At 44.4% G+C, this 23,412-nt stretch overlaps 1 protein-coding gene across 11 annotated transcripts in view; it reads left to right on the plus strand.

Annotated features, from left to right (window-relative positions):
- Window positions 1–252: 252 nt before the first annotated feature.
- The window catches only part of LOC110519250 (maestro heat-like repeat-containing protein family member 1), a 37,529-nt gene continuing 14,369 nt past the window's right edge, over window positions 253–23,412 (plus strand). For 2 of the 11 annotated variants that reach the window (XM_090188321.1, XM_036937374.2), the window contains exons 1-26: window positions 253–570; window positions 1,311–1,422; window positions 1,598–1,743; window positions 2,664–2,795; window positions 3,060–3,222; window positions 3,442–3,540; window positions 3,750–3,901; window positions 6,646–6,786; window positions 7,251–7,343; window positions 7,819–7,897; window positions 10,482–10,595; window positions 12,652–12,725; window positions 13,058–13,180; window positions 13,342–13,452; window positions 14,286–14,430; window positions 15,052–15,092; window positions 15,268–15,409; window positions 16,054–16,106; window positions 16,354–16,461; window positions 16,815–16,934; window positions 17,388–17,510; window positions 17,962–18,108; window positions 19,822–19,848; window positions 20,863–20,985; window positions 21,220–21,299; window positions 21,562–21,706. In XM_090188321.1, coding sequence (XP_090044447.1) covers window positions 1,401–1,422; window positions 1,598–1,743; window positions 2,664–2,795; window positions 3,060–3,222; window positions 3,442–3,540; window positions 3,750–3,901; window positions 6,646–6,786; window positions 7,251–7,343; window positions 7,819–7,897; window positions 10,482–10,595; window positions 12,652–12,725; window positions 13,058–13,180; window positions 13,342–13,452; window positions 14,286–14,430; window positions 15,052–15,092; window positions 15,268–15,409; window positions 16,054–16,106; window positions 16,354–16,461; window positions 16,815–16,934; window positions 17,388–17,510; window positions 17,962–18,108; window positions 19,822–19,848; window positions 20,863–20,985; window positions 21,220–21,299; window positions 21,562–21,706 — 2,703 coding nt within the window. In that variant the 5' untranslated portion in view covers window positions 253–570; window positions 1,311–1,400. The remainder of the gene's footprint in view (window positions 571–1,310; window positions 1,423–1,597; window positions 1,744–2,663; window positions 2,796–3,059; window positions 3,223–3,441; window positions 3,541–3,749; window positions 3,902–6,645; window positions 6,787–7,250; window positions 7,344–7,818; window positions 7,898–10,481; window positions 10,596–12,651; window positions 12,726–13,057; window positions 13,181–13,341; window positions 13,453–14,285; window positions 14,431–15,051; window positions 15,093–15,267; window positions 15,410–16,053; window positions 16,107–16,353; window positions 16,462–16,814; window positions 16,935–17,387; window positions 17,511–17,961; window positions 18,109–19,821; window positions 19,849–20,862; window positions 20,986–21,219; window positions 21,300–21,561; window positions 21,707–23,412) is intronic. The other 9 variants (XM_090188329.1, XM_090188377.1, XM_090188332.1 and 6 more) reach the window with 5 other exon arrangements.

A 23,412-nucleotide genomic window follows, 5' to 3' on the forward strand; every position in this document is an offset into this window, starting at 1 on the left:
TGGTCAGCGCATGCTCGCAGTAATATGGCTAATATTGCTGTAATTGTTGGATAGAAAATAGAAATTGAATATAAAAACATAGATTTTGAGACGTATCCAGTACACATTGTCAAAGTATTTCAAGTCATGATGCATGACACAAAAACACATTACTTTCCTATGGCTATAACGTTGCAAAAGTTACAGAAAAGTGATATCTCACGTACCTCGTGATATCCAGTCAGTGATCTATCACATGGATCAAAATCATTCAACCTGCTGAACTGCTGTCAAAGTCACGCCCACACTGACTCGACGCACATGATTAGGGGTGTTAACCTGCGATGCGTTGCAGTGGCGTAGAGCTAATCTAGCTACTGGATGCTAACAAGTCTCTCTCTTTATATTGAGGAAAAATACGATATCACAGTGGAAGACAGTTAGTCAGCCAAGTATCGGACAATATACATCGCATCTTCACTGGATTACTGCGCGTGAGGAGATTCATCCTTGCAATTGTGTGTAACGTTAGCTAGCCTGCTTGCTAGTTAGTTAACATCCAGCTAGCCTGTCAGACGGGCTGTTTGAAAGGTGGGGAGCCTACTTTGCTGCATTTGACGACGCTCATCATTCCACATGGTCGCTGCTGGTATAAGGTTAACAGTATGGATGTTGTCAATATACTAGAATTGAATACGTGAAATGTCATCGACCCACATTGTCTATTGCTACAGGTGACCGCTAGCAAGCTCTGTTACAGAGCTTGCCCTTCTGTCTCAGTCGAAACAGAGCTAGCTTGTTGTCACCTGTAGCAATAGACAAAATAGGTCGACGACACTTCATGTATCCAAATTCAATTATAGCATATTGACAACAACCATACTATTAACCACTTACCAGCGCAGAACATGTGGAATAGCTAACTTAGCCACAGTAATATCCCAACCAAGAAAAACAAGTCTTGGTCTGACAAGGAAGTGCTGCACTTCTCTCTGACTGTTTTCAGGTTCAGGCTCGTTATGATTTGACAGCTAGTTAACAGTTGATTTACTTTGTCATGCACTGCAACGGTGTGTTGCAACTCAGTTTGTTTGTATCCAGCATAGGACATGTCATGTGGCTGTTTGCACTAGTCTTAAAGTTGCCACACAAAGTGACGCCACTGAGCTAGTCATGATGTTACTGAACATCATCGCCAGTGAGAATATAATGCACCGTTTTAAGCACATGAATAATAATCACATTGTGTTGGTGTTCTCTCCATTCGCCCGACTTTTACCATAGGCTACATTCTTTGACATGTCAAACATGCATGTTTTCTCTCTTTGCAGTGTGGTGAAACCAGATGAACAAGTTTGAACCCTTTCTGACCACCAAATGAAATCCTAAATATCTCCAGTCCCAGCCTTCAGACAGGCACAATGGAGGAGTCAGATGTGGAGCGTGAGTGACCTCTTTTCATAGTTGTGTGCTTATGCCATTACCTCTTTTGATATTGGCTATCCCTTGCATGCTGTTTGGTGGTATGAATAGACCCCAGGTCTCTCATTTGTGTCTCACTCTTCCACATCTATTCTGTATTCTCTCACTCCTCCTCCATGTCTTCTCTCCCCGTCAGAGGTGACCCTGGCCCTGCTGGATTCAGCCAATGACAAGGACCCAGTGGTCAGGGAGCAGGTCAGGAAGTCCATACTGACCCTGGGGAAGCAGCAGCCTAACAAGGTCCTGTCCATGTGCCAGGACTACCTGGTCAAGCACCCCAAGGTCAGACACCACCACTACTACTGCCACTTACTGTTGATTAGAGAGACTGGAACACTATAATAGAACGTCCCCAGTCTCATTAGCAATTTATGCTGAACTTGATGTGGCTCATGTTTGTAGGCTATCTGTGTCTGTATTTGTGTTGAGGTAGTTGGTGCTCAATGCTGGCCTATGTAAACATTGCTCTATGTTAACAATATTAATATAATCTTTTTACTACCAAGACCCAAGACAATTGTAATACAAGCCTGATGTTTAAAACCTACTGTGGCAATCATATGTTTCCATTGTACCTGAATAACAGCATAGATTTCTAGTTCTGTTTTTGAGGTGTCATTCCTCCTAATTTCAGCCATTTATCTGTCCTGTCAACATCCTTGATTTAACTTTCACTCTCAAAACATGGGAAGTGGAGGTGTGATGGTGATAGGGTTCTTAGATATGAGAAGGCTACTGTACTGTGTGACCATAGTCCTCTGATGCAAGTGCAATTTCAGACAGCACCAATGCTGCTCTGTGCTGCAGATTTCCTTACAATGCTGGAGAGATAAGGTTTTAGAGTTGTATTAGTCGTTTGCATGGGATACACATGGTATACATCGTCCAATGAAATGCTCACTTGCAGGTTCCTTCTCGACAGTGCAACAACAATATGAAATAATACAAGATTGCATTAGGATGTGATATGTTCTAACATGACGCAATAACACACATCCTTCCAGAAGCTGGAGACCTTATCATCACTTCTCTGTTGACTGGGACTCTGCATGTGCTGCACCAATGATATGAATACAAAAGAGATGAGGAAATGTACTGTATGGGAGAGACTTTTCATACAGGCCACTGTGTTGACATTAATGCATGTAGACTTAAGGCCTGTGTTTTGAAGTGAATTACAATGTAAACTTATATTCCTGCAGCTTATCGTTGGGCACAGAGTTGTCATACTGCAGACGATTGAGCTGATTGTGAAGACCAAGATAGACGATATCAGTTACCTGAAAATCAAAAGCATCATTTCTTTGGCCTCCGATGAAATGACCCGATCAAAGGTTAGATTGTTTCTGATGATTGTTATTTGGTCTCATCTGAAATACAAAGTTGGTCATTCAATTTCTATGCTTTTAGCCTGATATTACATGTACTCTAGTTATTCATCTGAGAATGTACTTGATTTATCAGTGGTTATACTTTGTTCTAACATTGAGGCCATTGCATCAATCTGAACACATGGATAGTATCTGTTAGTTTTTGTATTTACATGAAAACAATGGCCCAGGGTTTGATTCAACAGCTCAGTTTTCATGTTTTTACAGGATGTTGTACCTGATTGGCAACAGGCAGCCAGCAATATTCTGGTTGCTGTGGGAAACAAGTACATCAATGACATCATGGAGGAAATCCTCAGCAAGTTCCAGCCAGGGATCCTGCCTCATTTTTTTGTGGTCCAAACATTAGCAAGCCTCTCTGAATCCAACGGTAGGCAAACACCAGACACAACGGTGTCAAGCACACTGTATAGAGCTGTCTAAATACTGAGGCTGCTGACATGTATCCTTTCTGTCCTGTCACATAGCTTCCGAGAAGCAGTTTGGTCTTTACAAAGACTATCCCCCTCAGTGTGTTCAAATTGCTTAGAGATCTCTTGGCATTGTAATAGAGGTAGAGTCTAACGTCTAATCTTACTTTTGTTGACAGTTTATGGTATGGTGCCGTTTCTCAATGCCATCTTGGGCACCATGCTCCCAATGCTGGGCATGGCCAAGCAGGACAACATGAAGTGGGTGTTCTCCTCTGGTAGGACTACATACTGTAGCGTTATATTTTATTATTATTGTACATGCTGGGCATGGCCAAGCAGGACAACATGAAGTGAGTGTTCTCCTCTGGTAGGACTAGATGCACTATGTCCAACATACTGTAGCATTATATTTTATTATTATTATTGTACATGGTTAAACATGTATTACCAGACCCAGTTTACAGACCTTCCCTCCTTCTCCCAGCTCTGTCCCACTTCAGTGAGAGTATCCTGGAGTACCTAGCCAACCTGGACAAAGCTCCCGACCCGACGGTGAGAAAGGACACGTTCTCCAGCGAGATCTACGCAGCCTACGACATCCTCTACTGCAGCTGGCTCCAGAGCAGGGAATCCAAGGTACATTACATTAAGAGGAGCAGGAAACCAATTTATTTCTCCTAATTACATTTGTCTCAATGGTCCCTCTGTTGTAGGGATGTCTTGATGAACGCAACCCCTTAGACTGTGTGCTGGTATTTATAGGGAAGGGAGGAGAGAGGTCCACAGTCACAGCCAGGACTGATATCAGATGAATAAAGACATTTAGGAGAGTTTCCTGGACATATTTGCCTGGTTAATTCTCAGCAAGGTTATGCAGAAATGTTTTCCTGTGGTTTCTGAGTAGAGGACATAATCACAGTACAGGTTGGTCTAGGCTTGTGGGCTAACAAATAGTCCCTTATCTGTAATCTGGTCATAAACTCTGTATTCCTCCATTTTGGTTATGACATGATTAGCCACAGAGTAACTGCAGCATAACTGCTGCTCTCTTTATGTTTGAGAGTGCCAGAAGTAACATGACTCCACGTCTCTGAGTTGGTAAACAGATTTCTGCTTCAGTTAGATGTGGACTTGGTTGATTCAATCTTTTTCCAGTGATTGTATGTGTCCCAAATGGCATTGTATTCCCTAAATCACGTGTCAAACTAATTCCATGGAGCGCCAAGTGTCTGCTGCTTTTCACTCCTCCCTTGTACTTAATTGATGAATTAAGGTCACTAATTAGTAAACAACTCCTTACCTGGCTGTGTCTAGGTCTTGAGAGGAAACTAAAACCCGCAGACACTAGGCCCTCCGTGGAAAGAGTTTAACACCCCTGCCCTATAGTGTGCACTACTTCTGACCAGAACCCTTAGGGTTGATAGGGTTCTGGTCAAACCTGATGCTGCTGTATCTGGTCAAAAATAGTACACGGTAGAGATGAGGGTGCCATTTGGGACACAGTCCTAGTGTGGTGTTTCTCTCTCTCCCTGGCTGGGGCTGTAGCTACGACTAACTGTGGTGTTTCTCTCTCTCTCTCTCTCTCTCTCTGGCTGGGGCTGTAGCTACGACTAACTGTGGTGTTTCTCTCTCTCTCCCTGGCTGGGGCTGTAGCTACAACTAACTGGTGTTTCTCTCTCTCCCTGGCTGGGGCCGTAGCTACAACTTTTGTTTCTCTCTCTCTCTCTCTCTGGCTGGGGCTGTAGCTACAACTAACTGTGGTGTTTCTCTCTCTCTCTCCCTGGCTGGGGCTGTAGCTACGACTAACTGTGGTGTTTCTCTCTCTCTCTCTCTCTCCCTGGCTGGGGCTGTAGCTACGACTAACTGTGGTGTTTCTCTCTCTCTCTCCCTGGCTGGGGCCGTAGCTACAACTTTTGTTTCTCTCTCTCTCTCTCTGGCTGGGGCTGTAGCTACAACTAACTGTGGTGTTTCTCTCTCTCTCTCCTGGCTGGGGCTGTAGCTACAACTAACTGTGGTGTTTCTCTCTCTCTCCCTGGCTGGGGCTGTAGCTACGACTAACTGTGGTGTTTCTCTCTCTCTCCCTGGCTGGGGCTGTAGCTACGACTAACTGTGGTGTTTCTCTCTCTCTCCCCCTGGCTGGGGCTGTAGCTACGACTAACTGTGGTGTTTCTCTCTCTCTCCCTGGCTGGGGCTGTAGCTACGACTAACTGTGGTGTTTCTCTCTCTCTCTCCCTGGCTGGGGCTGTAGCTACGACTAACTGTGGTGTTTCTCTCTCTCTCTCTCTCTCTCTCCCTGGCTGGGGCTGTAGCTACGACTAACTGTGGTGTTTCTCTCTCTCTCTCCCTGGCTGGGGCCGTAGCTACAACTTTTGTTTCTCTCTCTCTCTCTCTCTCTCTGGCTGGGGCTGTAGCTACAACTAACTGTGGTGTTTCTCTCCCTCTCCCTGGCTGGGGCTGTAGCTACAACTAACTGTGGTGTTTCTCTCTCTCTCCCTGGCTGGGGCTGTAGCTACAACTAACTGTGGTGTTTCTCTCTCTCTCCCTGGCTGGGGCTGTAGCTACGACTAACTGTGGTGTTTCTCTCTCTCTCCCCCTGGCTGGGGCTGTAGCTACGACTAACTGTGGTGTTTCTCTCTCTCTCTCCCTGGCTGGGGCTGTAGCTACGACTAACTGTGGTGTTTCTCTCTCTCTCTCTCTCCCTGGCTGGGGCTGTAACTACAACTAACTGTGGTGTTTCTCTCTCTCGCTCTCTCCCTGGCTGGGGCTGTAACTACAACTAACTGTGGTGTTTCTCTCTCTCTCCCTGGCTGGGGCTGTAGCTACGACTAACTGTGGTGTTTCTCTCTCTCTCTCTCTCTCTCTCTCTCTCTCTGGCTGGGGCTGTAGCTACGACTAACTGTGGTGTTTCTCTCTCTCTCTCTCCCTGGCTGGGGCTGTAGCTACGACTAACTGTGGTGTTTCTCTCTCTCTCTCTTTCTCTCCCTGGCTGGGGCTGTAGCTATGGCTAACTGTGGTGTTTCTCTCTCTCTCTCTCTCTCCCTGGCTGGGGCTGTAGCTACGACTAACTGTGGTGTTTCTCTCTCTCTCTCTCTCTCTCTCTCCCTGGCTGGGGCTGTAGCTACGACTAACTGTGGTGTTTCTCTCTCTCTCCCCCTGGCTGGGGCTGTAGCTACGACTAACTGTGGTGTTTCTCTCTCTCTCTCTCTCTCTCTGGCTGGGGCTGTAGCTACGACTAACTGTGGTGTTTCTCTCTCTCTCTCTCCCTGGCTGGGGCTGTAGCTATGACTAACTGTGGTGTTTCTCTCTCTCTCTCTCCCTGGCTGGGGCTGTAGCTACAACTAACTGTGGTGTTTCTCTCTCTCTCTCCCTGGGGGCCGTAGCTACGACTGACGGTGGCAGAAGCAGTGGGATCCATGAGTCACCTGATGGCCCATGATAAACTGGAGGAGCAGCTTCCCAAACTCATTCCCACAATCCTCTCCCTGTACAAGAAGAACACGGAGCATTACGTCATCAGTAAGGTAGGTCGGCCTCTAATGACCGCTGCTGGTGTTCTATACAGGGAATAAAGTGCTGTATGTGAGTCACCCAGAGAGTTCAGCAGTTTGCCTGGTCCAGATCTGTGTGTGTAATAGTTAACTCTGCTGACCTGCCAGTGGCCTGCCAATCAGGTAGGGCCCCCGGGAGGTAGGGCTGCCCCAGGAGGTATGCTTGTCATGTTCTCACGCCAAGACGTCTGGTTGTCTTGGCATGACAGTGGTAGTTAGCTGTGGAGTTGACTGAAGCACATACCGATTCAGACCAGGGTACTCTGCAGTCTGACACTCTGGTATTTATGTTGATTGGGACTTGCATTTCTTCTTTAATGGAGTCCTACTCTCCCAGTCATTCATGAGTCCTGTATCAGTATTTTAGTCTACATAGTTTCCCAACACTGTCTGCTCTGCTCACTAATCAGCTCATGTTGTTTTCACCTCCCCTGCAGAGCCTGTGTCAAGTTCTGGATGCTTCTGTGAACATGGGCAGCAGAGTTCTGGAGACGCAGATCGACAGCCTGCTCACTACTCTAAACCAGCAGGTACGGCAAAGTGACCGTCCCCTGATGGCACCAGTACAATGCAATGTTGAGGGAGCTAGCATGCAAGCCTTTCACTGCACCTTTTACACATGCTGCACACTGTTGATGTAACTAATAACATTTGATTTAAAAGGACTTCCTTGAACACACAAAGCTCCTTGTCACTCCGCCTGGGCTGTTTGCACAATGTCAATAGGATGTTTTTCTGTATTTAGCATAGCTAGTGATACTAGACACTGACTATAAGGTTTCTCTATAACAGGATACATAATAAATCACTTCCTGTTGTAGTCACATGGTTTTTGACTCACCCTATGCACCTTTGAAATTTCAAATTGGTTTGATTGCACTTAGGTCAACATCAATTAGACTGAATCAAGAACAAACTTCCTTTTCAATATGGATTGGTTGATTTGTATGAATAACGGTTAATGTACCTACATGTACAGTAATTCTCATTTTGCTCCCCCTCCAGGTTTGTGCACCTGTTGACTACAGCAACCCACTGACGGTGAAGAATCACAACGAGGTATTGAGATGCTTCAGCATTCTAGGTTGGTTTTCTGTTCTTCAATAATCTGTGTGTGTGTTGTTCTCTGGGTTTATTGGATTGAGAGGTCAGGGTTGTAGTCATTTAAGTGAATGTTACAGATAGAAATGCGTTGAATAGAATTGACACGATTCCTTATTCTACATGACAATCACAACTGTTCTACCCAATCTATTTCTACTGGAAGGTTCTAGAACAGGCCCCTTGACCTGGTCTTTGTTACACCAGTCAGTGGACCACTGTGTGACTCCAGGAGTCATTTGCAGCCTGTTGGGGAGGGAGGGATTTAAGCAACAGTCCCCCTGCCACACAGACACAATGCTGCTGCAGCAATATGCCACATGTCTGTCTTCACTGCTCTTCCAACTTATGGAGTTTGGCTTGAAGACCTTTTGGCTGCAATGTGTAGAAGGATTTTATGAGGGGCTGGTCATCATAGTTTGGACTGTGAGCAATTCTGTGTGCTTGCATCTAGAGATTACTGTCTGGGCCTAGATATATTATTTTAGTGTTCCCTTTATTTTTTTTTTATGTGTGTGTGTGTATATATATATTGCTCCAAAAAATAAAGGGAACACTAAAATAACACATCCTAGATCTGAATGAATGAAATATTCTTATTAAATACTTTTTTCTTTACATAGTTGAATGTGCTGACAACAAAATCACACATTATCAATGGAAATCAAATTTATCAACCCATGGAGGTCTGGATTTGGAGTCACACTCAACATTAAAGTGGAAAACCACACTACAGGTTGATCCAATTTTGATGTAATGTCCTTAAAACAAGTCAAAATGAGGCTCAGTAGTGTGTGTGGCCTCCACGTGCCTGTATGACCTCCCTACAACGCCTGGGCATGCTCCTGATGAGGTGGCGGATGGTCTCCTGAGGGATCTCCTCCTAGACCTGGACTAAAGCATCCGCCAACTCCTGGACAGTCTGTGGTGCAACGTGGCGTTGGTGGATGGAGCGAGACATGATGTCCCAGATGTGCTTAATTGGATTCAGGTCTGGGGAACGGGCAGGCCAGTCCATAGCATCAATGCCTTCCTCTTGCAGGAACTGCTGATACACTCCAGCCACATGAGGTCTAGCATTGTCTTGCATTAGGAGAAACCCAGGGCCAACCGCACCAGCATATGGTCTCACAAGGGGTCTGAGGATCTCATCTCGGTACCTAATGGCAGTCAGGCTACCTCTGGCGAGCACATGGAAGGCTGTGCGGCCCTCCCCAAAGAAATGCCACCCCACACCATGACTGACTCACCGCCAAACCGGTCATGCTGGAGGATGTTGCAGGCAGCAGAACGTTCTCCACGGCGTCTCCAGACTGTCACGTCTGTCACGTGCTCAGTGTGAACCTGCTTTCATCTGTGAAGAGCACAGGGCGCCAGTGGCGAATTTGCCAATCTTGGTGTTCTCTGGCAAATGCCAAACGTCCTGCACGGTGTTGGGTTGTAAGCACAACCCCCACCTGTGGACGTCAGGCCCTCATACCACCCTCGTGGAGTCTGTTTCTGACCGTTTGAGCAGACACATGCACATTTGTGGCCTGCTGGAGGTCATTTTGCAGGGCTCTGGCAGTGCTCCTCCTTGCACAAAGGCGGAGGAAGCGGTCCTGCTGATGGGTTGTTGCCCTCCTACGGCCTCCTCCACGTCTCCTGATGTACTGGCCTGTCTCCTGGTAGCGCCTCCATGCTCTGGACACTACGCTGACAGACACAGCAAACCTTCTTGCCACAGCTCGCATTGATGTGCCATCCTGGATGAGCTGCACTACCTGAGCCAATTGTGTGGGTTGTAGACTCCGTCTCATGCTAACACTAGAGTGAAAGCACCGCCAGCATTCAAAAGTGACCAAAACATCAGCCAGGAAGCATAAGAACTGAGAAGTGGTCTGTGGTTTTCACCTGCAGAACCACTCCTTTATTGGGGGTGTCTTGCTAATTGCCTATAATTTCCACCTGTTGTCTATTTCATTTGCACAACAGCATGTGAAATTTATTGTCAATCAGTGTTGCTTCCTAAGTGGACAGTTTGATTTCACAGAAGTGTGATTGACTTGGAGTTACATTGTGTTGTTTATGTGTTCCCTTTATTTTTTTGAGCAGTGTTTATATATTTTCAGATCTGGGTAATTTCCTTCACATTGTATAATATAAAATGATCATGGAATTGTAGAATATCAGTATTAATTGGTTCTGTTACCTACATGGTACTGTACTAGCACGATATACCATATTCAGAGTTCCAGACTGTTTTCCCTCTTCAACTAATACAGGACTCCTTGTGTCTCAAGAGGTACCCTACTCTCTATATAGTGCTCTACTTCTGACCAGAACCCTATAGGCCCTGGTTAACAGTAGTGCACTATAAAGGGAATAGGGTGCCATTGTGAATAAGGTCTTTGTTATTCTAGAACACATAGTTTCTCTGCAGCAGCTCCATGATGGACACCATGTCCTCCTGTAATGAGATAATCCATGATTTAGATCTTTAGATGGTGTGACTTCACTCAGAGGTAAATGTGTTTAAAATTTAAACAGTGGTCTGACTCTGTGCCATACGCTTCCTTCCTTCCTAGCCAACACCTTCCCAGACCGGCTGGTCATGTTTGTGCTTCAGAAACTGGAGAACAGTAATGAGAGAATCCGCATGGGCTCCCTGGCTGTGCTCCGACACCTCATCAACTCCTCCAGTAAGACTGCTAGTTAGTCTGGCTCGGGCCTGTCTGCACAGGACAGGAGGCACTTACTGCAGTGTATATATAGACACTACTACAAACTAATAGAGTAAATATATATAGGCGCTACTACTAACAGTAGTGTATGCCTATAGTCACTACTCACTACTACAGTATACATATAGACACTACTACTAATTTACTACAATATATACAGTACCGGTCAAAAGTTTGAACACCTACTCATTCAAGGATTTTTCTTTATTTTACAATTTTCTACATTGTAGAATAATAGTGAAGACATCAAAACTATGAAATAACACATATGGAATCATATAGTGACCAAAAAAAGTGTTAAACAAATATATTTTCAAAATATAGTTTACATTTTAGATTCTTCAAAGTAGCCACCCTTTGCCTTGATAACAGCTTTGCACACTCTTGGCATTCTCTCAACCAGCTTCACCTGGAATGCTTTTCCAACAGTCTTGAAGGAGTTCCCACATGCTGTACACTTCTTGGCTGCTTTTCCTTCCTAAAAGGCACCTAAATATTCATAGACCATGATAAACAAGATTCTCTTGTCTGATAAAAGCAAGGTTGAACTCTTAGGCCTGAATGCCAAGTGTCACATCTGGAGGAAACCTGGCACCATCCCTATGGTGAAGCATGGTGGTGGCAGCATCAGGCTGTGTGGGTTTTTTTCAGCAGCAGGGACTGGGAGACTAGTCAGAATTGAGGCAAAGATGAATAAAGCAAAGTACAGAGAGATCCTTGATGAAAACCTGCTCCAGAGCACTCAGGACCTCAGACTGGGGCGAAGGTTCACCTTCCAACAGGACAATGACCCTAAGCACACAGCCAAGACAACGCAGGGGTTGCTAAGGGACAAGTCTCTGAATGTCCTTGAGTGGCCCAGCCAGAGTCCGGACTTGAACCTGATCGAACATCTCTGGAGAGATAGCTGTGCAGCAACGCACCCCATCCAACCTGACAGAGCTTGAGAGTATCTGCAGAGAAGAATGGGAGAAAGTTCCCAAATACAGCTGTGTGCCAAGCTTGCTGCGTTAGACCCAAGAAGACTCAAGGCTGTAATCGCTGCCAAAGGTGCTTTAACAAAGTACCGAGTAAAGGGTCTGAATACTTATGTAAATGTAATATTTATGTTTTTCTATTTTGATAAATTAGCAAAAATGTCTTAACCTGTTTTTGCTTTGTCATTATGAGGTATTGTGTGTAGATTGAGGGGGAAAACAAACTTTAATACATTTTAGGATAGGGCTGTAACATAACAAAAAATATCCCAAGCCACTGTACATGGTGTGCTTCACATAATGGCATCAGTTGGATTTTATTTAGCAGTTATCCCTTGTCCTAACAGTCGACACATCTTCACCACTTTTTTATTTTTTCACCACACGTCATTTGCAGGGGACACGGGTGTCTTGGGTTCTGTTCTTTGTGCATTTGCCTCGTGCAAAGGCTCATGGGGAATCTGCTGCTGCCTTGACTCTCCTATGTCTCTCAGGTAGCCCATATGCCAGAATCGTGATGAAGTCTCTCCTGGGCATGGTGTTGGCCATGCACTTCTTGAACAACACGTGTGTGTGTGTGTGTGTGTGTGTGTTGACAGCAGCCAAGTCAAGCATGTTGTAAAACACAGCAACAGGCCAGCAGCGGGTGCCTCCTTTCAGAGTGCAGCTGTGCCATCTGATCAAAAACATCCACACCAATTTATGGTGTAAAACCATTCAAATAATGATATGCCCTCTGAACCCCTCCACTAGACAAAACTCCACTTCTGTTTGTGATATTAAGATTCTAACAACCCGTGTCTTTTTATGTAGACTTATTTCAGGCAGGTCAAGAACGGAGGGGGGGGGGGGGGGGGCATGACTTAAATGGCAGAGTAATAAAATACATTCACGAACAGTCAAAATGACTACATTAGCAGTTAGTGGTATTTGACCCTGTTCTCTGGATTTGAAAGCATCACTGGTACTTACAAAGGACTTGTTTTGATATGAAATGACCTCATGATGTTACTCAAGGCTTTCTGTCTGTGATCTAGCATCCATTATGGAGTCGAAGAAGCTTCTCATCCTGGCCAGCATCAGACAACCACTGGCTGACCACAGCAATAAGGTAACCTCATGCCGTGTAAATGTTAAACTGTTACAATTCGGCATCGTTTTCTCTCCTAAAAGGCATAGAAAATAACAATGAACACAGTTTCAATGACCCGTATCCATGTGCTGTAAAAAACACATTTTCCATTGGGAAACATGTCATACTTTATGGGCCAATTTCCCAGACATGGATTAAATCTGGTCCTGGTTTGAAAATCACTTTCAATAGACTATAACATGTCTTTTAGTACAAACATAAGCTTAATCAGGAAACCGGCGCTACATTTTTATTCTTGTTGTGTTGTATTAGTGTTTTGCTTGACCTCTGTCTATCGTTGCCCCCTGCAGGTGAAGAAGAGGGTTGTCCAGGTGATCAGTGCCATGGCTCACCATGGTTACCTGGAGCTGGAGGGAGGAGATCTGCTGGTCAAGTTTATCATCCAACACTGTGCTCTCCCCGACACCTACTATGTACGTTTGTCATATCTACAATCCCTTTTGGTCTTAAGACATTATCCTTGGCGAGGGATTAGCATGACATTGTAGATGGTGGTTCAGTTAAAACTACTCTCTGACTTGTATATGGTGGTCCGTGTGTTTCTAAAGAACTGTGTGGGTTTGGTCTGTTGCAGCGTCCAGGCCAGCGCCCCAGTGACCCGGAGGAAGTGACCAATGAGGCGCTGCGTAGCATGTGTGACAACACACTTCACCTCTTCACTACGACTGTGGGACGCCTGACTGACGTGAGTCTACTGCATGGAGATAAGAGTTCTCTCTCGGCAGGCAGGCAATCCATCACCTGTTTTCTTCTCTCACATTAACATTATGTATCTGATCAGCATATTTATGCACAAACATATTTTGTCGTTCATGAAATCATTTCAGGTATAGAGGCAGTGAACAAATTACATTTTAATGTTTGTTCCTGCTGGAAAAATGGCTTTCGAATACGTTGAAGCCAAGTCACACTTAACACCAAACATAATACTGTTTTATGAGAAGAGGCTGAGGGTGGAATTGCTATAATATGGAGTTTTGTGTAAAGAAGCTCAGTCAGTTCATATTTTCCTATCATCAGATGTCTTGAGGGGAAAACCAGCTCACATCCAAAGACGGCATCACCCTGTCTGTTTTTTACAGCCAATCACTCTGCTCTTAGTTACTTGTTCCTTTGCAGTTCCCAACATCAACACTCTCTCTGAGATGATATGTCTCTTGTATTACTTCCCACTGGAAGCTACGAGACAAGGCATTGACAGAGACTGAAGAGAACAATGATTTACCATGCCTTCATGGCATTAAATCTCTGCAGATTTGGGTTCAAATCATACATTACATATTTTGTTTGATTTATAGCTCTGGGTTTGATTTAGCATGCCTAGGAGCTCTGGGTTTGAACTTTTGTGACTATTCTATTGGTTCAATTGCACCAGGCGAACTCAATGTTGTGATATTACTGTACATCTGTGGCAGGTGCTCTTTTGCATGCTGTACTACCTGACTGTCTGTCTGTCTTCAGGTGCTGTGGTCCATGTTGTACTACCTGACAGTGATCCCTCTGTCTGTCTGTCTTCAGGTCCTGTGGCCCATGCTGCTGTACTACCTGACCCCAGGTCAGTACTCCAACGCCACCGCACCGCTCTGTAAGAGCCTCACGCTGCTGGGAACCAAGAAGAGAGCCTCCCAGGAGCCCAACTTCAACATCGACTTCAACGAGCATGGTAGGTGTCTTTTAGAAGAAGGAGCTCCATTTACTAGGTGTGCAACAGAAATGTATTTTTTTCTATCCCTTCCTCCCTGGTAGACATTTACAGTAGGTTCATACACAGTACATTACATTCATATTAACAAGGCATTATGATGTCATCACCATCATCTGAGCTGGGGAGGTCTTTTCCTCCCTCCCTTTCCCACTGAGTCAGTCTGGCGTTTCCGTATTGGGATTCGGCACACAGTCCCTTTAATGTAAACGAGATGGTCGCAGCCCGGGCCCACTCCTCGTCAGCACTTCTTTGGGATTGGGAATGTTTTAGTTTTCTTCGTTGAAACTGTATTTTATACAGCCATTTTGTTCTCATTAAAGGGCTGTTGGTCGGTTCTTAGAGGCCAGACAGACCAGAGTGTCTGGTTCTGATTAGCTGAATGAGAAGCCACATTTATCACTAAATAAAGCACTAGCGTCAGCTGGGTCCTGAACTGTAAGGTCATTGTTTCAATGATTAAGCTGAACTCTTTGTGGGGAGAAGTATGAGCCTGGCCAGTTAATCATTCAGTCATTCATTATAATGCTTAGTCTGCTATCAACCTTGTTTATTCTCATCTGTTTCTTCTTTCTAATTCAGTTAATCTTCCCTCTCCACATATACTGATGGTGCGGCTCTTGGTGAGTATGAAACCCTAATGACAGGCCACTTGAATGCTCCTGGATTTCAGTTTGCTATGTGGGTGTTATAAAACGTGAACTTGATTTAAAACCCCCATGAAATATGATCAATGTCGCCGGTAATAGCTAGGCTATGTCTTTGTCTTACCTGTAAGTTGGGATGTGTGTGTGTCAGGTGAATGGTTCGTTCCCGTTCCGGAGTCGTGGCCATGGTGCACCGTCTCTGTCTCTACTGAACGTTATAAGTCCTAATATCCACCCCAACGCTGAGACACTCTGGGAGAAGGAGATCCCTGCTCTCCTCAGCTACCTGGAAGGTAAAGGACCTCAACTCAATGACCCCGGAGTCTTATAACCTGTAGCGAGCTATGTCTGTTTGTCAAATGGCACCCTATTCCCTATGTAGTGCCTATGGACCCTGGTCAAAAGTTGTGCACTGAATAGGGTGCTATTTGGGGCTCATAATATATCTCTCTCTCTCTCCAAAGCAGAAATAACCCTGAGGGACTTGTATTGCTGCTGCTGTATTGACAGCTTAGGAGGCTGTTTCAACCTCATTTTAATGTCACTGGTTTAAAATAGTTTTCCCTCCATGTATTCTGCTGAGAACGGACATAAAAAAAGACGCATGCTTCTACCACAACAGCTGCAGTTAAGGGATGTTATAAGTGATTCACAATTTTAAAGGCAATATTTTATGGGCTATATATTTTTTTTTGAGAACTTACTTTTATTTTTTTTAGCTGTGGGCCATTTTCATCTTTCCATCATAAAAATACATAGCTTGGATTGAAGTAGAGCATAGGGTATTAAAACGCATCTTAAATCATTTTAGCTCTTTGGTCGGTTTTGGAACGTGTACAGAATATTCTGCTGCTGCTCATTTATTTATTTTTTGTTTTTGTCTGGGAGGAAGTCCGGCGAGCGAGGTCTGAGTAGTATGGTCTATTCTTCTTTACAGAGTCTACCCCAGAAACACTAGACAACAAGAAATGGGAAGAGAGTCTATTACAGGTATGCCCATCTTTATCTAACGTCCTCTTTGTCTGTCCCCACAACACTGTCAATAACAGTCACTATGGCGATCTTTATCTAACATCCTCTTTGTCTGTCCCCACAACACTGTCAATAAGTCACTATGGTGATCTTTATCTAACATCCTCTTTGACCAGGAGTCAACAGTATTTCAAGTGTTGGATAAGAAGTGTTTTCTGTTTCAAAGGGATTTGATATACAGCATTATTTGTTTGGACATATACAGTTCCTAGCCAAGTCCCTGGTGGCCATAGCTGATGACAAGTGGAGCTGTCAGCTGGCTATAGAGGCCACACGTTACCTGTCCACCTATAACCAGTCCCTGGAAGAGAAGGTTAGTGAACAACCTCATCCTAACCTCTCTTCAACCATGAGTAGGGCCAAGAGTTCTTCATGACCTGACCAGGAAGTTCTCTGGTCTCCACTTATAGTTCAGGGAAAACTCCTGGCCCTAACCATGAGATGTAACACATTCTATTTATTTGTCTCTTTGAACATGATCTTATTTAAAAGTACCCCAAGGATCTCTTCTGAACCTGATAAGCGTTAACAAAATCTTATTAAAACAATATATTCTACAAAGTATCCAGGTTGGTAGAACCTCATAAGCCTTAGCAAAATCTTAGTAAAATAATGTCTTCTACAAACTATCAAGGTTTCTGGTCTTGGCTTCATGGCTCTTTCCAGAGTTTCCTCTACAGGTGCATTGGTGTGACTCTGCAGCAGTGTTCCAATAAGGAAGTGGTCCAGAAGCAGCTACAGGAGATGCTGATCAGTGCACGACACAACGACGCCATCGAGAGAGCGGTAAACACCTCTTCGTCCCCGTTTGAGTCAGGCCATGATCCTCTTGATAGCATTTGCTTTTATTTATCATCATATGTTCAGCGTGACCTGTGATGTAATTGTCTGTGTAAGGCAGAGCGTCGCCGGGTAGAACAGTCTTTCTTTGTGCAGCTGAATTGCCCAGTTAAGGCAGTCTTGTGACATGTACTCCTAAGCCTTTGCTTATTTTCAAAGGGAGGTCACGTCTGCCTTCCTAAGCTGTAATCTGTGTCTAGTGTTAAGTTTCCCCTCATTTCCGTTGTATTTTAACCAGATGATTGGGAATGGTGGTGTTTTTACAGTCTTTAGGCCTAATAGAGAGTGGTAGTGAAATTGTAATGCCGGTGTTAATGATCATCTAGATGTACTGTTTGGTCATTGGAGGCTGAAGTGTCCATTAAACTGTGCTAATAGGGTGGGGTAATGGGTTTCCAGGGTGTCGCCATGGGGATCGGGCTGTGTGCAAGCAGTCATCTCGATGCCACTCTGGCCAAACTGGACGACTTCGGGAAATCTGACGCCTTCAAGAAAGCCTCAGGAATATTCAGCCTGCTCAAAGTTAGTGTGCTATTCCTGTTTTTATTTTCATTGTAGGTGGATAAACACAAACTTGGCAATGTCTGCCTGCCTTGGAGGTTCTATCTACACCGTACAGTCAGCAATTTAACACGTTCAGATTGAAGATTTTATGGAGTTTGTTGATTTCTTTCTACTACTTTGAGCATTTGATTGAGCCTGCCTGGAGTGCCAGGTACAGTAGGCACAGTTTGCACTTTTGGGACTATTCCATTGGTTCCATTTCACCAGACAAGCTCGATCAAGCCCTGCTAAAGTAATTTTAAAGGAAACGTGTACAGGTATTGAAAAACTGATTTTTAATTAGCCTAATTTATATATTTGAAGGTTTTTATAAAGTTGACAGCTTTTTAGTCCACTACTAGGCTCAATCTGTGTCTGGGAGACCAGCCCCTACACCGTAATCTTCCCATCTCTACCACCTCCTCCTCAGGACAAGAATGACTTGGATGTAGAGAAGATGAAGAGCACGCTGATCCTGTGTTACGGTTATGTAGCGCTCCACGCCCCAGAGGACCAGATCCTGTCCCGCATCGACTCAGACATCCTCCGCAGCATCAGTAAGCACTTCAACACCAAGGTAAGGAGCTAGGGCTTGGTTGCTCCACCACATCCCTTTAATAATTCTAGTCTACAACGTTTCGACCCAAGAGGGAATCTCTGTCAGGAAGGCCTGGATGAAACAGACAGCCAGCATCTCTCAAATTTAAATAGTTCTTTAGATGTTGTCATCAGTCTCAATGGACCAGTTTTGGCCTTCAGGGCACATAGTCACAAAGTTGGAGTGCTGATCTGGGATCAGTTTTAAATCATAATGAATAAGAGGGGGGGACCTGACCCTAGATCAGCACTCCTACTCTGAGACACTACAGGCCCAGGCCTTCATCAGCATAAAGACTGAAGAGTTAGTTTGGGTGTTACATTTGGCTGCCCATACTGTTAGAGTACAGAGGCCGCCAGGGACCGACCTGTTAATTGCCCCTACATGTCCTATAAAGAGGTGCGGCCAGTCAAATGAAACCCCACTCCCATCTCCAACCATCCATTTATCCCCCCCCCCCATTGCAGAGAGAGGAAATAATGACTGAGCGATACCCGTTGCTGATCACCACATAGCACTGTGTTTTACCATCGACTTGTAGTGTTTTCTCTTTCCTCAATGGCAGCGTCAGCTAGCGTAGTCAGAATAGCTGCAGTTTCACATTATTCCTGAATCTATTTTTTACCGTTGGCCCAGTGAGCATGCTTGGGTTGGCATGGTACCGAGTGACCTCACCGAGAAGAAGTTCTGTGAGCATGTGTGGGTTGGCATGGTACTGAGTGACCTCACAGAGCAGAAGTTGTGATAAGGCTGAGTCTGATGGAGTTAAGACATGCTGGTCAGACAGAGGATCCATCCCAAAATGCACCCTATTCACTACATAGTGCACTATATAGTGAATTTGGGATGTACACAGACAGTCGGTTAGGCTCACTGCTCACAATTACATACTGGTGGTTATATCGTTAAAACCAACGATGGGTCATAATTGAGGCATTTGAAAGGTACATAAAACCACACAGCACAAACCACAGTGAAAGGAATGTGTGATTATATCAACCAGTTGGAGAAGTCACGCTACGTTGTAGTGTTTCAAATGTCTCCCTCCTATCATTCAGGAGGTCTCTGTCTCTCCATGGCTACCGATGAACCTGGTTTATATCCTCGGGTTCTTCTCCTGTAGCTGCCGGCCATATGCTTAGCATCACAATGACTGTCTGAAAACTAGCCTCCATAGTTGTCTTGGTTAAATGAGTCCTGTTAAACTGCAGCCTGCAAGGGCAGCTGCCAATGTACACTATGACCTCCAGATGTCCACTTGAATTGGATCATGGGATTTTATGTCTGTGGTTAGGGTGGGTCATTGGACACACACACACACACACACACACACACACACACACACACAAGGTGTTTAATGTTAAGAAGCCGAGTCTATATCCATCGAGTCGTTTGGGTTCCACACAGGGCTCATTTAATTGGCTACGGCTAGTTGGCTAGCATTGTAACATTTGCTAACCTTTTTACTGCAATGTGGAAATAGAGGTTGAGTTCATCTGTATCTGTGAGACATTTAATGTATGGCTGTCCCATACCATGGTTAACCATCTAACCGGGGAACACTGTAGTCTGATAACATTTTCTTAATGAGGGGAAAGAGCATATTCTCTTCTCTTTAGGGGGATGGGATATATTCTCGTCTAGTAGCGTACACTTGTGGATTAAACTCCTTGTTGCTTTTATGTTGTGCAGGTTCTGGGAATTAAAATAGAGACCAAGGTACCGTGACTGGACCCTAATGAAGGATCCTCTGTCTCTCACTAAAACTCCTCTAACAATCTCTTCTCTCTAGAACGCTGCTGCTTCAACTTTCTGAACTTTTAGAAGTAAATGGCTCTAGTTGAAAGATCAGCACCTCATGTAGTTATGATGGGAGGCAGTGTATTTGTTTGCCTCTGTTTCAGAAGTTCAGAACGTTTAGTGCTTTTGAATGTTCCACTAACATGGTCGGACACTATGGTGTTTCTGAATGCCCTCCATGTCCTACTAACACGGTCTGACACTGGTGTTTCTAGGGCCTTGTGGTTTCCTCTTTGATCGACGACACACACCAGCTCTTAGGTTGTGATGCCAAATCAGATGGTGGAATTTGATGTTCAAATTCTTTTTCCCCTTCCAGATCGCAAAGCTTACATTTCTGTCTGATATTTACAGTCTCCAAATCAAGGCATGGATGATCATTCTTTAAAAATACACCCTCTACTCTGATTGTTTCATTCATGTTGACCTGTATCTATCTACACATTGATTTTTAAGCCAACTGAAAAGTAGTCAAATTCATCTTCAGTAGAATGTGTGACTTACCCAACCATAAGCTGTTGTTTCTTATGCCATTTTCTGAAACAGTTCTATTGATGAGATGCTCTTATCAAGTTTTTTTAACATTTTTTTTTTATGGACCCCTGACATTTTCAACTAAATCTAAAAATCACTACGGTTGAAACCCTTGTTCCTGCTCTAGGCTATCCAGCTATCTCTAGAAGTTTTATGAATGGCATAGGGAACTTTAGAATCAGGGTAAGTGACTGTCTATGTATGCTTGAGGGCTGCACTATACAACTAATATTTGGTTGTCTTGCTCACAATAATGCGAACAAACTAAACCTCGGACTGCTATCGCCAATTGCCATGAACACAGTCTGAAGCTGTGTATTTGTCTCTGTCTGTGTTTTTGTTGTTTGTTTCTGTCTCCCTGTCTCTGTGTGTGTGTACGCTGTATCCCCCCCCCGTCAGGACCTGACCATGAAGCTGAGTCTGATTCAGAGTGTGGGCCTCATAGCCAGGGCCATCAGCACCGTCGTACGTAATCAGGGCTACATGTTCGTCCGCAAGCAGGAACTCATGGGAGTCATGATGGTCAGTGTTGGTCATGTTTATGTACTCTGTTGTGTCGTTGTTGCCCTTATGATGGAGGGTTACATTAAATGTTACTGGATTTAGATCACACCAACTGTAAAACATTGTTTATGACTGCCTATGACAGCTGTTAGATCTTAGGCAGCTGTTAGAAAGGCTTTATGATATAAGGGCTGCTACAGTCAAGTGGTTCTGATTGTGTTGACCCATCTCAATATCTTCCTTTTATTGAAGGATTTTATCAAGGCAGAACCCACGGATGCCATGCGGACTCCGGTTCGCCACCTTGTGATGACCACGTGTGCCAACCTCATGTATCCTTTAATGCCCAGAGGTGTGCTAGTGGGTTGCATATTGGAACAGAGCCCAGAGATGTCAGCCTGTCAGGAGCTTGTCAGTACCAGGTGTTTCATCTTCCTCTCGGGTTGTAAAAATCAGGGAACTTTCCCCAAACTCCCAGGTTTTCCAGAAATCCTGGTTGGAAGATTCTGGATATTCCTTCCCTCCTGGGCAGTTTTTGCAACCCTAGCCTCTACTGAGTGACATCGTTGGTCCTTGACCCCAGGTTGACCCCAGTAACCTGGAGCCGGCGCTGACGGAGAATGAGAACTTTGATATGCTGCGGACGTGTCTGAACGGTGTGTACGGCCTTCCCCCGGTGAACACTCCGGACAGGGACAGGGGAAAAGACGAGGAGGTGCTGGAGCCCCAACAGAGAGAGGTGAGATCTGAAGCATCTCAATACCTCGTTGTGATTCTTCACCGTCAGTGGGTTGCTGTAATCAACAGGTGCACAAACCTGGAGGGGGAGCAAAATGAGAATTACTGTACATGTAGGTACATTAACCATTATTCATACAAATCAACCAATCCATATTGCAAAGGAAGTTTGTTCTTGATTCAGTATAATTGATCTTGACCTAAGTGCAATCAAACCAATGTATCAAGGACATTTCATAGTCAGTGGATTGACATGGGGTGAGTCACAAGCCATGTGACTAAAGCAGGAAGTGATTTATTATGTATCCTGTTATAGAGAAACCTAATAGTTATGTTCAACTTCAGGACACATGAACAACCTCAAGTATACACATACTGTATGCACAGACCTTCTCTCTGTGTGTAGACATACAGTCATCTCAACATAAACCTGCACTTTGTTCCTTCACACTCATTTTGTGAAAGTATGAAACAGGGTGTTCGCGGGTCCTTAAATTAATAAATGATTTAAAAAAAAATCTGATTTGAAGACCTTAAGTCTAAAAATGCCTTAAATTCAGTTTAAGTGTCTTAAAGAATGTGACGGAGATGACTACACTGTTTTACAATGTGCTTCTGCGTAATTGTGGCTACTTTGACAAAACGGCAATATTAAATAACAATCGAACCGCACTTTCAAGATGTTAGGTGTGTGTCGGGAGAGAGAAGGTAGCCTATACAATCAGAGACAACAACCCGATCTGGGATGATAAACAGACATTGTCCTTCTTACCTAATACATTTTGCTTGTGTTGGTGATGAGGCTCCACAACGTTCCTGCAGATTGTTTTGGTTGTAAAAACATGTTTTGCTCAACAGTAATGTGCATTAATCTGCTTCCTGAAATGAAAGTATCTGCGCTGTTTCGCTGTTGGCTCTCGCTCCTTCTCCCCCCTTTACACACGGAGTGAAGGGAGAGATGCGTTCTGATAAGAGCATACTGACAGTTGAGCAACATTTTAGAAATGTAATTGTGGGAAAGACTTGGTTGTTTTAAAACAACTACTGTTACTGTTAAGAGTAGCGTCTCAGCCTTGTGTATCCCTGTAAAAATAATTTCTGTCAAGATGGAGGAAATGACACCACTTTACAAACGGATGATGAGCCAGGGGAACGGAGAGGGGCGTACCATCTGGGGTGAATACAATGGGACGTTTTTTTACATGTTACACTGTTGGATCAATTGCATTGCTACCCAGCAACAATATCATATTTAGAGTTAGCACTCTAGCTAATGTGTTTTGAGTTTCCACTTCCTCGGGCAGCAGGTAGCCTAGCGGTTAGAGCGTTGGGCTTGTAACCAAAAGGTTGCTGGTTTCAATATCTGACTCGACAAGGTGAAAAATCTGAGCAAAGCACCTCAACCCTAATTAGCTCCAGGGGTGTCGCACTACCCTTTAAAGCCAACACATTTCACTGCACCTATCTGGTGTATGTGACATAACATATTTATTTCTATCATTATGTAGTGTATGGCCTAGGACATTATACACAAACATGCAGACAAATAAATCAAACTAATATTTGATTATTCTGGATCCTATTTTGTTATTGCACATCAGAATAACTATCATGCATTCCCTGAACAGGTTAGATGAAATGTCTATAATAATGTCTTTGCACTGGGTAAAGTCAGTCTTGGAGCCTTCCCTCTCAGCTACCTTGCTT

The sequence above is a fragment of the Oncorhynchus mykiss genome, chromosome 2, assembly GCF_057628025.1.
Source record: "Oncorhynchus mykiss isolate SJ-2025 chromosome 2, ASM5762802v1, whole genome shotgun sequence".
NCBI lineage: Eukaryota > Metazoa > Chordata > Actinopteri > Salmoniformes > Salmonidae > Oncorhynchus > Oncorhynchus mykiss.